The sequence below is a fragment of the Heterodontus francisci genome, chromosome 10 (genome assembly GCF_036365525.1).
Source record: "Heterodontus francisci isolate sHetFra1 chromosome 10, sHetFra1.hap1, whole genome shotgun sequence".
Classification (NCBI taxonomy): domain Eukaryota; kingdom Metazoa; phylum Chordata; class Chondrichthyes; order Heterodontiformes; family Heterodontidae; genus Heterodontus; species Heterodontus francisci.
In genome coordinates, this window is record NC_090380.1 from 48,253,867 (window position 1) to 48,270,345 (window position 16,479).

Below are 16,479 nucleotides of genomic sequence, written 5' to 3' on the forward strand. Positions count from 1 at the left end.
AGCCAGCAATTAAACGAAGACCCATTAATCAGTTTTTGGTGATATTGGTTCAGGAAGGAATATTGGCGGGAACAGCAAGCGAACTTATTGTTCTTCTGCAGAGATGGGGTTTTGTCTTAAAAGCAAAATACTGCGGATGCTGGAAATCTGAAACAAAAACAAGAAATGCTGGATTCACTCAGCAGGTCTGGCAGCATCTGTGGAAAGAGAAGCAGAGTTAACGTTTCGGGTCACTGACCCTTCTTCGGAACTGACAAATATTAGAAAAGTCACAGATTATAAACAAGTGAGGTGGGGGTTGGGCAAGAGATAACAAAGGAGAAGGTGCAGATTGGACCAGGCCACATAGCTGACCAAAAGGTCACGGAGCAAAGGCAAACAATATGTTAATGGTGTGTTGAAAGACAAAGCATTAGTACAGATTAGGTGTGAATATACTGAATATTGAACATCAGCAAGTGCAAACCTGAAGAAAAACAACCTGAAAAAAACAGTGGGTAAGCAAACTGAACAAACTAAGATGAAATGAAATAAATGCAAAAAAGGATTGTAAAAAATGTAAAAAGGAATGCAAAAAAAAAAGGAAGAAAAAATAACTAAAAATGACTAAAAATGAAAGTAAAGTGGGGGGCTGTCATGCTCTGAAATTATTGAACTCAATGTTCAGTCCGGCAGGCTGTAGTGTGCCTAATCGGTAGATGAGATGCTGTTCCTCGAGCTTGCGTTGATGTTCACTGGAACACTGCAGCAATCCCAGGACAGAGATGTGAGCATGAGAGCAGGGGGGAGTGTTGAAATGGCAAGCAACCGGAAGCTCAGGGTCCTGCTTGCGGACTGAGCGGAGATGTTCCGCAAAGCGGTCACCCAGTCTGCGCTTGGTCTCCCCAATGTAGAGGAGACCACACTGTGAGCAGCGAATACAGTATACTACATTGAAAGAAGTACAAGTAAATCGCTGCTTCACCTGAAAGGAGTGTTTGGGGCCTGGGATAGTGAGGAGAGAGGAGGTAAATGGGCAGGTATTACACCTCCTGCAATTGCAAGGGAAGGTGCCCTGGGACGGGGACGAGGTGGTGGGGGTAATGGAGGAGTGGACCAGGGTGTCGCGGAGGGAACGATCCCTTCGGAATGCTGACAGGGGAAGGGTGGGGAAGATGCGACTGGTAGTGGCATCACGCTGGAGGTGGCGAAAATGGCGGAGGATGATCCTTTGGATATGGAGGCTGGTGGGATGAAAAGTGAGGACAAGGGGAACCCTGTCACGGTTCTGGGAGGGAGGGGAAGGGGTGAGGGTAGATGTGCGGGGAATGGGTCGGACACGCTTGAGGGCCCTGTCAACCACAGTGGGGGGAAATCCTCGGTTGAGGAAAAAGGAGGTCATATCAGAAGCACCGTCATGGAAGGTAGCATCATCAGAGCAGATGCGTCGGAGACGGAGAAACTGGGAGAATGGAATGGAGTCCTTACAGGAGGTAGGGTGTGAAGAAGTGTAGTCGAGGTAGCTGTGGGAGTCAGTGGGCTTATAATGGATATTGGTAGACAACCTATCCCCAGAGATGGAGACAGAGAAGTCGAGGAAGGTGCTCCAGCAGCACCGTCTCACCTTATCTCAAATCTGTTCTGCTCCGCAGTTTCATCTCATCTTACGTCTCATCCGACGCATTAACAAAAAACTTTTTTTCTTCCTTTCAGGTGTTAAGGAACTCAAGCTCCAGCAGCTGATGGGGACTAATGCCCCTCCAGATCCTCCTTCCGCTTCACTTCCCTCTGATCCCACCCCTTCTGATCTGACCCCTTGCCGTGTATTCACTATACCCTCTGACCTCCCCCTCTCTGATGCTGAGCGTTCTGTACTTAGCAAAGGTCTCAGTTTTATCCCCTTACGCCCCCACCTCAATGAATTTCGCGCTCGGCATGACGTTGAGCTCTTCTTCCGTCGCCTCCGCCTCCGGGCTCACTTCTTCGACCAGGAGTCCTCCCCCCGACCAGCAGATCCATTCACCCGCCTCCAGCATTCTCCCTCTACCTGGACCCCTCACCCTGGCCTCTTACCCGCTCTTGATCTCTTCATTGAAAACTGTCGGCGAGACATTGGTCGTCTCAATTTCTCTGCCCCCCTCACTCACTCTAAGCTGTCCCCCTCTGAACTTGAGGCACTCCGTTCTCTCAGGTCTAACCCCGACATGGTCATCAAACCTGCAGACAAGGGTGGTGCTGTTGTTGTATGGCGTACCGACCTCTACCTTGCAGAAGCTCAACGCCAACTCACAGACACCTCTTCCTACCTCCCTCTGGACCATGACCCCACCACTGAACATCAAGCCACCGTCCAAAGGACTGTCACTGACCTCATCTCCTCTGGAGATCTTCCCTCTACAGCTTCCAACCTCATAGTCCCGCAACCCCGGACAGCCCGCTTCTACCTCCTTCCCAAAATCCACAAACGGGACTGTCCCGGCAGACCCATTGTGTCAGCCTGCTCCTGCCCAACTGAACTTATTTCTTCCTATCTAGACTCTATCTTTTCTCTGCTGGTCCAGTCTCTTCCCACCTACATCCGTGACTCTTCTGACGCCCTACGTCATTTTGACAATTTCCAGTTTCCTGGTCCCAACCGCCTCCTCTTCACTATGGACGTCCAATCGCTCTACACCTCCATCCCCCACCAGGATGGTTTGAGGGCTCTCCGCTTCTTCCTGGAACAGAGGCCCAACCAGTCCCCATCCACCAACACCCTCCTCCGCCTGGCTGAACTTGTTCTCACATTGAACAACTTCTCCTTCAACTCCATGCATTTCCTTCAAGTAAAAGGTGTCGCTATGGGTACCCGCATAGGTCCTAGTTATGCCTGTCTTTTTGTGGGATATGTCGAGCATTCTTTGTTCCAGTCCTACTCGGGCTCCCTCCCCGAACTCTTTTTCCGGTACATTGATGACTGTATCGGTGCCGTTTCCTGCTCCCGCCCCGAACTCGAAAACTTTATCAACTTTGCTTCCAATTTCCACCCTTCTCTCACCTTTACATGGTCCATCTCTGACACTTCCCTTCCCTTCCTCTACTTCTCTGTCTCCATCTCTGGGGATAGGTTGTCTACCAATATCCATTATAAGCCCACTGACTCCCACAGCTACCTCGACTACACTTCTTCACACCCTACCTCCTGTAAGGACTCCATTCCATTCTCCCAGTTTCTCCGTCTCCGACGCATCTGCTCTGATGATGCTACCTTCCATGACGGTGCTTCTGATATGACCTCCTTTTTCCTCAACCGAGGATTTCCCCCCACTGTGGTTGACAGGGCCCTCAAGCGTGTCCGACCCATTCCCCGCACCTCTACCCTCACCCCTTCCCCTCCCTCCCAGAACCGTGACAGGGTTCCCCTTGTCCTCACTTTTCATCCCACCAGCCTCCATATCCAAAGGATCATCCTCCGCCATTTTCGCCACCTCCAGCGTGATGCCACTACCAGTCACATCTTCCCCACCCTTCCCCTGTCAGCATTCCGAAGGGATCGTTCCCTCCGCGACACCCTGGTCCACTCCTCCATTACCCCCACCACCTCGTCCCCGTCCCAGGGCACCTTCCCTTGCAATCGCAGGAGGTGTAATACCTGCCCATTTACCTCCTCTCTCCTCACTATCCCAGGCCCCAAACACTCCTTTCAGGTGAAGCAGCGATTTACTTGTACTTCTTTCAATGTAGTATACTGTATTCGCTGCTCACAGTGTGGTCTCCTCTACATTGGGGAGACCAAGCGCAGACTGGGTGACCGCTTTGCGGAACATCTCCGCTCAGTCCGCAAGCAGGACCCTGAGCTTCCGGTTGCTTGCCATTTCAACACTCCCCCCTGCTCTCATGCTCACATCTCTGTCCTGGGATTGCTGCAGTGTTCCAGTGAACATCAACGCAAGCTCGAGGAACAGCATCTCATCTACCGATTGGGCACACTACAGCCTGCCGGACTGAACATTGAGTTCAATAATTTCAGAGCATGTCAGCCCCCCACTTTACTTTCATTTTTAGTCATTTTTAGTTATTTTTTCTTCCTTTTTTTTTGCATTCCTTTTTACATTTTTTACAATCCTTTTTTGCATTTATTTCATTTCATCTTAGTTTGTTCAGTTTGCTTACCCACTGTTTTTTTCAGGTTGTTTTTCTTCAGGTTTGCACTTGCTGATGTTCAATATTCAGTATAATCACACCTAATCTGTACTAATGCTTTGTCTTTCAACACACCATTAACATATTGTTTGCCTTTGCTCCGTGACCTTTTGGTCAGCTATGTGGCCTGGTCCAATCTGCACCTTCTCCTTTGTTATCTCTTGCCCAACCCCCACCTCACTTGTTTATAATCTGTGACTTTTCTAATATTTGTCAGTTCCGAAGAAGGGTCACTGACCCGAAACGTTAACTCTGCTTCTCTTTCCACAGATGCTGCCAGACCTGCTGAGTGAATCCAGCATTTCTTGTTTTTGTTTGGGGTTTTGTCTTAATACCTTGCTCAAAAGGATGGCACCCCTGACACTGCAGCATTTTCTCAGTGCTGCACTGCAGAGTCGGCCCAGAATATGTGGTCAAGATCTGCAATGATGCTTGAATCTTTGACTGATGGGCAAGAATGTTACTAAATGGGGGGTACATATATATACATATTGGTGGGCAACATAGGGCTTGGGAAAAACAGAAACATCTTCTGTGGGGTATACATAAGTAACTGTTGTAAAAAAAAATGTTTAGTGTTGCACTTAGATCCTCACACCCAGGTGGTAGCTTGATATTTCAGTGCATGGTTGCAGGGCATTTTACAACATATACAAAGCTCTAAGTTACACAAGGCAGTCCTGAGCAAATAAGGAATTAACTAATGGATCAGAGTAAATGCCTCACCAATAGCTGCAAGTTTTTTCTTGCATTGCTTTGAAGCCTATGCAGTGTTATGTAATACAAAGCAATAATGCTGCACAGAATTCAAGACATTGTGGGGGAGGGAGGCAATTTTCACTTTGGACACAAAACTAGTGGTTGTGAATTCACTGCCCGTTATACACCGTGCCCGATTTACCTTTCTATGTGGGGTATCAGGCAGGTGTACGCCAGGCAGTGGATCCACAACCACCAGTTTATCACCCAGGCCCAAAGTGAAAATTAACTCTAGCCTTAAATAAATTAAGCCGTGGAATTATTCTTGGTACTTACTGAAGATAGTTGTAGTTCCAAGTCAATTGCAAAAAAAAGTATCAAATTCATTCTTGTTTTCTTATGATAAAACAATATCAGAGCAATCAGGTTTCTTGCTGTGGCAACACTTATTCAAACCAAATATATTTTCCCTTTTAAAACCAGAACCAGAGAAGAAGAATCTGGTCCTAATCATTGTACTTGGAGGATATTGGCCAATGTATATGGAAATAAGCCTATGAATATTTAGCTGTGTGAAACTGGGACTTGTTCTTTCTTCCCGCCCTGTGCATCCACAAGCACATCAAGGATCTTGGCTGCAAGAGAGCGATTGTATAATTCAGGGCTGTACCCTTCAAAATAAAAGCTTGCTGTATCATTAAATTATAAGGATGGCACCCATAGCCTGGAAATTACTCTAAGTGATGTTATCATACAAGTATTTAATATGTACTGTACATATCTAATTCCTCTGACATTTTAACGGAGCGATTAACGTCCTTAAAATAACAGAAGAATTTGATACATGTATGTTGTGTATACAATAACATTGCTGGCAAAATTTTCCAGGCTTATATATTTATAACAACCATTTTTGTGTTGCACTGCAGCTTTTGGACTTAAGATATATCACTTTAATTGATTGTTATGTGCAAACAGACATTTATTGCTCAATGATCTATAATGATAAAATAGGACATTTATCAATGAACAACCACAAGAAATAACTTTGTTGCAAAATAAAAGTACAGATAAATTTTATTGAGAAACGTTAACCTGTTCCAGTTACCATCCATGTTAAATGTTTGTATCTGGTCTGTAAAGGATGAGAGAGGTCTGCAATAGCCTGATTTGAAAGGCTGCTTTTCAAATATACGGGGATATCAATGTAGTATTTCTACTGGTAGCTTACCAAGTAACCTACTGTCACATTTGGTCGGCCCCATAAATAAACAGTCACAAGGTGAACCTGTTCCATCGTCCTGCTCACAGCTTGGATTAAATAATATGTATCGATATAAAATGTATACATGTTTGTAATATATACTAATTGATCTCCCTTGACATTGCACATGGGGGCCTGGATTTGCTTCTGAATTGCCACTAGTTTTGTGGCTGTAAACAGAGTAATATGTGCTCTTAAATGCTACAGACTTAAATCCGCCACAATTTCTTTTGGGACTTTGGGATGGGGGTTGGGGGCGGGGGACGGCGGCGGTGGCGGGTGGGGGTGGCAGGAAGTAAGGGAAGGTGGGTGTTGAATCTTTTGCTGCAACTTTTTTCCCATATTATATCATAACTATATTCCGTAGAATTTAAGAATGAGAGGTGATCTCATTGAAACATATAAAATTATTGGAGAACTTGACAGTTTAGACGCTGGGAGGATGTTTCCCCTGGCTGGGGAGTCTAGAACATGGGGTCACAGTCTCAGAAGAAGGGTTGGACATTTAGGACTGAGATGAGGAGAAATTTCTTTACTACAAGTGTTGTGAATCTTTGGAATTCTGTACTCCAGAGAGTTGTGGATGCTCAGTCATTGAGTTTATTCAAGACAGAGGTCGATAGATGTTTGGGTACTAAGGGAAATAAGGGATATGGGAATAATGCTGGAAGGTAAAGTTGAGGTGGAAGATCATCCATGATCTTACTGAATAGTGGAGCAGGCTCGAATGGTCTACTCCTAGCCCTGTTTCATATGTTCTCATATTTTTCTTCACTCAGTCTTGCTTAAAGCATCGCTTTGTACTATAGACATAGATTTCACAACAGAAATCTCTTTGTTTTAATATTATCAAGAGGAGGATGAAGATATGGAAGAGGCTAGTTTAGAGGCTCTTAGAATCAGGCATTACCTAAAGTATCTCTTTCCTAAATAAAAACACTCACAGGTTCTACAGACCAAGAAGTCTTAACATCCCCACAGCATACAGTGGAACAGGAGAACGAGCTACAACAGCAAAAAGAGCACTATTAATACCCCAGAACAGCCAATAAATAAATGCTGACTCACCAAATAATGTCAATTCGTACCTGCCTATTCTTCCCTGTCAAAATCAGACACGTTTTAAGACCTCTGCCAAAGCCCTTGACAAGAGATAAGTCTAGATTTCCCCTTATAATTTATTATTCTTGGGGTGTGGACATCGCTGGCAAGGCCAGAATTTATTGCCTATCCCTAATTGCCCTTGAGAAGGTTTTTGTGAGTGACCTTCTTGAACTGCTGCAGTCCATGTTGTGTAGGTACAGCCACAGTGCTGTTTGGGAGGGAGTTCCAGGATTTTCACCCAGTGACAGTGAAGGAACAGCGATATATTCCAAGTCAGGATGGTGTGTGGCTGGGAGGGGAACTTGGTGTTTCCATGCGTCTGTGACCCTTGTCCTTCTAAGTGGTAGATGTTGCGGGTTTGGAAGGTGCTGTCAAAGAAGCATTGGCGAGTTGCTGCAGCGCATCTTGTAGATGGAACACACTGCTGCCACTGTGCGCTGGTGGTGGAGGGAGTGAATGTTTAAGTTGGTGGATGGGGTGCCAATCAAGCGAGCTGCTTTGTCTTAGATAATGTCGAGCTTTTTGAGTGTTGTTGGAGCTGCACCCATTAAGGCAAGTGGAGAGTATTCCATCACACTCCTAACTTGTGCCTTGCAGACGCTAGACAGGCTTTGGGAAGTCAGGAGGTGAGTTACTCACTGCAGAATTCCCAGCTTCTGACCTGCTCTTGTAGCCACAGTATTTATGTGGCTGGTCCAGTTCAGTTTCTGGTCAACAGTAGCTCTCAGGATGTTGGTGGGGGAATTCAATGATGGTAATGCCATTGAATGTCATGGGGAGATAGTTAAATTCTCTCTTGTTAGAGATGGTCATTGCCTGGCACTTGTGTTGTGCAAATGTTACTTGCTACTTATCACCCAAGCCTGAATGTTGTCCAGATCTTGCTGCATGCGGGCATGGGCTTCTTCAGTATTGTAAGGAGCTGAGAATCGTACTGAACATTGTGCAATCATCAGCGAACATCCCCACTTCTGACGTTATGTTGGCAGAAAGGTCATTGATGAAACAGCTGAAGGTGGTTGGGCCTAGGACTCTACCCTGAAGAACCCCTGCAGTGATCTCCTGGGGCTAAGATGATTTTCCTCCAACAACCATAACCATCTTCCTTTGTGCTAGGTATGACTCCAAGCAGTGGAGAGTTTTCCCCTTTTTTTAATTTGTTCATGAGATATGGGCATCGCTGGCTAGGCCAGCATTTATTGCCCATTCCTAATTGCTCTTGAGAAGGTGGTGGTGAGCTGCCATCTTGAACCACTGCAGTTCATGTGAGGTAGATACACCCACAGTGCTGTTAGGAAGGGAGTTCCAGGATTTTGACCCAGCGACAGTGAAGGAACAGCGATATAGTTCCAAGTCAGGCTGGTGTGTGACTTGGAGGAAAACTTGCAGATGGTGGTGTTCCCATGCATCTGCTGCCCTTGTCCTTCTAGGTGGTAGAAGTCACGGGTTTGGAAGGTGCTGTCGCAGGAGTCTTGGTGCGTTGTTGATTTCCATTGACTCTTTTGTTAGGGCTCCTTGATGCCACACACTGTCAAATGCTGCCTTGATGTCAATGGCAGACACACTCACTTCCCCACCCCCCCGTCTTGAATTCAGATCTTTTGTCCATGTCAATGTTTGGACCAAGGTTAAAATGTCGTCTGGAGCCGAGTGGCCCTCACGGAACCCAAACTAAGCATCAGTGAGGAGGTTGTTGCTGAGTAAGTGCTAGTTGGTAGCACTGTCAACAACATCTTGCATCACTTTTCTGATGATCGAGAGTAGGCTGATGTGGTGGCTGGATTGGATTTGTCTTGCTTTTTGTGGACAGGACATACCTGGGCAAATTTTCACATTATCAGGTAGATGCCTGTGTTGTAGCTGTACTGGAACAGCTTGGCTAAGGATGCAGCTAATTCTGGAGCACAAGTCTTTAGTACTACAGTCGGGATATTGTCAGGCTCCACAGCCCTTGCTGTATCCAATGCCTTCAGCTGTTTCTTTATATCATGTGGAGTGAATCGAATTGTCTGAAGACTGGTATCTATGATGGTGGGGACCTCAGGAGAAGGCTGAGATGGATCATCCACTTATTACCTCTGGTTGAAGATGGTTGCAAATGCTTCAGACTTGCATTTTGCACTGATGTGCTGGGCTCTGCCATCATTGAGGATAGTGATACTTTTGGAGCCTGCTCCTCTGGATAGTTATTTAATTGTCCACCACCATTCATGACTGGATGTGGCAGGCTGCCATCCAGTTGCTGAAAGTTGAAAACCAATACTGTAATGAACTCAAAACTTCATGTGAGCAAGCTGTCTTTACTTCATACAGCAACATTCAACAGCAAGTGGCAAAAAAGTCAATTCTTCCTTTGTACAACTGCTTAATGCTAGAACTACCCTTTGTGTCAACCGCCTTACTTATTCTAGTTCCTAATCTACTACTCCTATGAAGTGCTCCCTGATTGAGGTGAGGTTGAACAGTGGGTGACCACGATGGGTCTGGGTTATCTAATCTCAGGGTAGGGGCTGTACCAGGGGGATCAGTTTCTGCAGTAGCAAGGCCCATGTCTGAAGCTGCCTCATGTGAGGGCCTTAAAGAAGTGAGTTCATTGCCACTCTCTGGAGCGATAACAACATCTGCACCCACCCCTTGCAGGCCATTATTTTTGAACATAGGCTCAGGTTAGTGTCATCACAGACTGAATAGTCCCAATGAGGTCTTGGAAGCACTGTGCAAGTGTAGCATTCAGACTTACCCTCAAGCCGTCCATTCAGCCAATGGTAGCTGTCACTTCAAAGTCTTTATAAGCTCTTCCTGCATTCTTGTTGGCACAGAAATCTCCCAAGGCTGCTCCAGTTGAGAGAAACTTCCTGCAATGTGTAGCAGAGGAAGGTAATAGACTCCTTCCACTTATCTATCCTCTCAATCACATGTACAAAACCACACCTCTGCTGCCTTCACATGAGACCAATGCTCCTGAATTATTGTACTTTTGAAGGCTGGGCCCCAAGATCAGAGTCGCTAGGCTCATTAGCCAAGAGCAGTATGTCTTCACACCCCAACCCCTACCTCTGAACTGCTGTGGTAGCCACAGCATTAATATATATATCTAGCTATTCCAGTTTAATTTCTGGTCAATGCTGGCTCCCAGGATAAGAGTGGAGGATTTAGCACTGGTATTGCCATTGAATGACAAAGGAAGATGGTTAGACTCTTCCTTGTTGGAGATGCTCGTTGCCTAGCATTTGTGCTGGATGTTGTTCCTGTTTTGCTGCATACCAGCATGGACTGCTTCATTATCTGTGGAATTGTGATTGGAGCAATCATCAAAGATGCTGATGAGCCTGTTCTGTATTTCCAGCATCTTCAATCTTACTTTGAGTTTTAAAATGTGTTTGTTCCCTGCGACCCATTTGGCAGATTTAGCTTGTTTTTAGCCGTGTTTCTGATTTAGGTGGGCGTAGATGTCTCAACTATTTGACTCATGAGTGAACTGACTCTTGTTTAGGATTTGTCCAATGTTGACAGACCTGACAGTTTGGGTTATCAGAGTTTACCTACATCAACACTCCCGCACTGTATTTCTTTTTGAGAGGATGCATGTGGGAAGGATCATGAGGATGAAAAGAAAACAATTGCTTGATGTACAGAAAAGCAAAAAGCTCGCTTAATGTTGTACAATAAGCCCAATCAAGCCTGTAGGTGGATTGGTATGCTGGGATATGCTTAGCTGTTTGCAAATTGGAGTGTGGCATCTGTTTAAGGAATGTTCACATGCCACAGCCCTTTAAAATTTAAAGAGAATTGAGAACTGTGATGCTGCTTTATTCTATAAAAGACAGAGCTAATTTTATGAGTGGCCTATTCAACTGTTCTGTTGCTGAAAGGCCACTGCCCTGAATGATGGTTTTGTATCCTTTGGGTTGGTTATGCAACATTGAATGTTGAGGCTGGTTCCTTTCCAGTACACAATATTGAGTAGAAAGTGCACAAGGGTCTGTGGTTTCCCGAATAAACCATCCCAGGCACAATGCAGACGCCTCAAAACCTCTGCATCCTTCCAAGGTTTAGACTCAAGATGCTGCAAAGAAAAACTTATTATGTAAAGGTCAGTGGTGTCAGGAGTATATTTTTTGATTTGTTTTGTTGTCAATATTATTTCCAATTTATTATTGAATTGAGAAAAACATGAAGTCACACACAGTTCGGTGATTGTCCTGGCTGTGAAAGCCATTTTTGGCAAATCGATGGATACAAAAGAAATTTGTATTTTTTCCTTTGTCTTCTTTCACAGGATCTTCAGTCAGAAATTGATTCTCACACTGACACTTATCATAACTTGGATGAGAACGGACAGAAAATACTTAAAGGTCTGGAGGGTGCGGAGGATGGGGTTTTGCTGCAGAGACGTCTTGATGACATGAACTTTCATTGGACTGAACTCAGGAAAAAATCGCTAAATATTAGGTAAGGCATTTCACCTGTGCTCATCTGGAAAAAGTAAGATTTACTTTTGAGTCCTATGTAAAGGGAAGAGTTTAGCATTTCTGCCTCGAAATGTTACTTCAAAATTATTAGCATAATGCAGTGATGTTAAGTTTTATAAGATAAAACATTGGATATTTCCACTGATAGCAGTTTGGTAAATGTAATGTACAGTGTGATGTGATACTAAGCATGACAGACTGCCTGATGTTCACTGCCCCGGCTCACAAACATAGGGCCTTGGTACTGGGAGACTGCTGACATCCGCGGAACTATAGCCAAGCCAGTAATAACCTTCAGGAAACAAGAGGGAGAAAAAAGAACTAAATGGAAAGGAAATGGGGGAAGGGGTCTTAATTAATCTCTTCAAGCTAATTTATAATGTTTACAGTGGTGATGATAATGAAGAAAAGAGGAAATACCGATTATCGTGACTCCTGCACTTCACAGTACGTCACAATATTTTGGTGTCCAATATTCCCCAGTGAGTCTGTAGGCTGGTTTCCAGTGTTGCAGGTGTAGTAACGCCAGCCCTGTCACTACACAGGAATAACATTTTTACCAGGAAAAGTAACTTTTTAGTGGGCTTCTTCTTTTCATGAGACTGAAAGACTCCCTTAGGAAAACTAATGATGGATTTTCCTGTCTTTGTGGAAAGCTTATGTGTGCAGTGTATGCACTGAACTGCTGGTTTTAGGACTCACTCTGCTGCCCTCTCTCCCACTGGAAATCACTCAACAGTGCAGTTGTTGTCTGGAGAACAATACAGTACTGTGTAGCAAGTGGCATTGCGTTCCTTGTACGCATAAATCTCTGCTCAGCATTCTCAGTTCCGGCACTGATATTCCAAAGGGATTACATTTCAGATATCCACTAACATGACATTGGAAACATTTACCATATCCATCCAATGATTCTGCGATCAGGTTTCTTTGACTTTTTAATGTGCTGATTCCCTCAAAATGAACTTCTAATTCTGACCGGGAAGCTGAAACCTTTGCCATTTGTGAGAACAGGGATGAGGTCCCGGAGGACTGGAGAATTGCTAATGTTGTCCCCTTGTTTAAGAAGGGTAGCAGGGATAATCCAGGTAATTATAGACTGGTGAGCCTGACGTCAGTGGTAGGGAAGCTGCTGGAGAAGATACTGAGGGATAGGATCTATTCCCATTTGGAAGAAAATGGGCTTATCAGTGATAGGCAACATGGTTTTGTGCAGGGAAGGTCATGTCTTACCAACTTAATAGAATTCTTTGAGGAAGTGACAAAGTTGATTGATGAGGGAAGGGCTGTAGATGTCATATACATGGACTTCAGTAAGGCGTTTGATAAGGTTCCCCATGGTAGGTTGATGGAGAAAGTGAAGTCGCATGGGGTCCAGGGTGTACTAGCTAGATGGATAAAGAACTGGCTGGGCAACAGGAGACAGAGAGTAGCAGTGGAAGGGAGTTTCTCAAAATGGAGACGTGTGACCAGTGGTGTTCCACAGGGATCCGTGCTGGGACCACTGTTGTTTGTGATATACATAAATGATTTGGAGGAAAGTATAGGTAGTCTGATTAGCAAGTTTGCAGACGACACTAAGATTGGTGGAGTAGCAGATAGTGAAGGGGACTGTCAGAGAATACAGCAGAATATAGATAGATTGGAGAGTTGGGCAGAGAAATGGCAGATGGAGTTCAATCCGGGCAAATGCGAGGTGATGCATTTTGGAAGATCCAATTCAAGAGTGAACTATACAATAAATGGAAAAGTCCTGGAAAATTGATGTACAGAGAGATTTGGGCGTTCAGGTCCATTGTTCCCTGAAGGTGGCAACGCAGGTCAATAGAGTGGTCAAGAAGGCATACGGCATGCTTTCCTTCATCGGACGGGGTATTGAGTACAAGAGTTGGCAGGTCATGTTACAGTTGTATAAGACTTTGGTTCGGCCACATTTGGAATACTGCGTGCAGTTCTGGTCGCCACATTACCAAAAGGATGTAGTTGCTTTGGAGAGGGTGCAGAGGAGGTTCACCAGGATGTTGCCTGGTATGGAGGGCGCTAGCTATGAAGAGAGGTTGAGCAGATTAGGATTATTTTCATTAGAAAGACGGAGGTTGAGGGGGGATCTGATTGAGGTGTACAAAATCATGAGAGGTATAGACAGGGTGGATAGCAAGAAGCTTTTTCCCAGAGTGGGGGATTCAATTACTAGGGGTCACGAGTTCAAAGTGAGAGGGGAAAAGTTTAGGGGGGATATGCGTGGAAAGTTCTTTACGCAGAGGGTGGTGGGTGCCTGGAACGCGTTGCCAGCGGAGGTGGTAGACGCGGGCACGATAGCGTCTTTTAAGATGTATCTAGACAGATACATGAATGGGCAGGAAGCAAAGAGATACAGACCCTTAGAAAGTAGGCGACAGGTTTAGATAGAGGATCTGGATCGGCGCAGGCTTGGAGGGCCGAAGGGCCTGTTCCTGTGCTGTAATTTTCTTTGTTCTTTGTTCTTGAAAGCTTAGTTTCTGGACACATCCAGTTTTCCTTGAGTACATATTGAAGGCCAATAGCATGGCACATTCTTGTATAAGCTGAATCTCAGCAGGATCAAGTTGGTTTTGACATTCTATTAGGGAATAATCTTTCGGTGGTGCAGATTTTTCCTTTATTCTGAATGTCAAGGCTGCAAACAGCACACAACTGAAGCAGCAAACTTTAATTGCCTGTGGAAGTACCTCATTCGTCAGTCAGAGGGCTGAATTCCTGCCCGAAGCTTGAGTGAAGCTAATGAGCATCATTAACATTCAATATTAATAACACATTAATGTTACTTATATAAATCACCACACCTTCTAAGTGATGCTGTACATTACAACTCAGGCGCTGTCAAAGAACAGTCAGATTTTTTGCGTATTCTTCATTTCCAGTTTTATGCCAACAACGATATTTGCCTGTCTTCTGCAACTCTGCCAGGATGATTAGCAATAACCACAATGCTTGCCAGGTAGAAATTTATATGCGCACACGCACACAGACACACACACAGAATTGAGACACAGCAATACATAAACTGACGAATATATTACTGTATGACATATGTAGCAAAAAAACACAGATTAAAACAACCGTAATCAGGTAAATAGTAAGGCTCACATTTGTTACATTTGACTTTGTAGAGATTCAGTTCCTGAGACAGTTAGGAATCACCTGCTCTGAGCGATCTGCAGACCTGTCTGCATGTTTTCCTCAGGATAGGTTTGCATTGGAGCAGACTCTACATCTGCTGCAGTTTGAAACTTCCTGGTGCGTTTTGCATGCTGTTGCCTCAGTTTTTATTAAAACTGAAGATAAAAAGAACTTGTGGCATCAGATGTGACCTTTAATTTCCATTACAAATCATCTCATTGCATCCTCTTCTGTGCATAAATACTGTTCTGAACTAAATCGTTTATGGCTGGTATTCGAAGCCAAATTGTCACAGTGTTGCTGTGGGAATCTTGTTTGAAGTTGGTCAATTTTGTTTTTCTTTTATCCCATCTCCTTTCCTCTCCTGAGAGCACTGATTCATGTTCAGTTGCACTCACAGCCCTTGAGTACCTGGCCTATCTGCCCATTCTCCAAGTGAGCTTGGGCACAGTGCCAGCAAGTGACTTGACCATGGGCATCATAGCCAACCCTAATCCAGTCCGCATCCAAGGTCCGCAAGTTTTTTATTTGGCAGGATGCACTGGAGAATGATGAGGAGCAGAAACTCTAGCTGATTGTTCTGCCCACCCCTCTCCCTTGCTCTCTCCTTAGACCAGTGGTGTGGGGTTCCACAGGGGGCTTTTGAATGTTCTTCTTAGATAAGGTTAGGATTGGCCAACTCAGTACATGCCAAGAATCAAAACTGGGATCTTCCTGATCAGCATAGCCCACAGCCACACCTGGAAGTGTATTTATCCATTGAGCCTCCAGGGGAGCAACTGGGGACTACTAAATGCTGACACTGGGTGTAAACGTTAAAACATAATGTTCAATTTCTTAGCATATTAATTTACCTTTAGAGCACAATGTCCACAAAATAAATTGTCAACCAACTCTGTGTTGCTGACATGAGCTGGCTATTCCTGATTTCAATGGGGTGCGCACGCCACACATATTTTTGATAAAGGATTTTCACATCAGTATTTTTTATTTTGTTTTCTTTTTGAAAACTAATAAAAGCCAACCTTGTCTTCTAGCGAAGTGATGATTGCCTTGACATGGTATCAGACATCCGACAGCATCCAGAGATGATTCCATTTCTTTATCCAGATGATATCAGTCTCTCATTTAAATAAATCCAATATACTGACTACCCTATTGTAATAGGATTTAGAGTTGCTCTGAAGACTAAGCTTTCTTACAAACACCTGTCAATCAGTCAAACTTGTAATCATTGCTAGACTGGTTGCTCACACATTTCATTTATTTTATCTTTAGATGTTTGACTTGCCCACCAATAAATAACAAAAATCTGTTGTAAAAACACAAACATATATTTTCGACTGGTGGGCAGAAACTGATTTTTCATTTTCTTTCAAGAGACCATACTACGTTTATAGATTTAATTTCTATCACTGATGTCTTTTAGGAATTTTTATTTGCTGAGGTCAGTAGGTTTTTCTCTGATTTGTGCATCTTGTTTGTGAAATAACAGTAATGTTGCTAGAAATACCAGTTTGCAAGGATCAGAGAGACATACGGTATAAAATCCATTGTTTGGAGTTTGAAGGACATCGATCTCCCCTTGGAGGTGAAATCGGATTAGTTGCTTGTTTGCAG

The 16,479-nt window shown here is 44.4% G+C and overlaps 1 protein-coding gene across 7 annotated transcripts in view; it reads left to right on the forward strand.

The window, feature by feature from the left end:
* Positions 1-16,479, forward strand: part of dmd (dystrophin) — a 1,950,296-nt gene that overhangs the window by 1,662,415 nt on the left and 271,402 nt on the right. For all 7 annotated transcript variants that reach the window (XM_068040560.1, XM_068040554.1, XM_068040555.1 and 4 more), the window contains one exon: positions 11,508-11,680. In XM_068040560.1, coding sequence (XP_067896661.1) covers positions 11,508-11,680 — 173 coding nt within the window. The remainder of the gene's footprint in view (positions 1-11,507; positions 11,681-16,479) is intronic.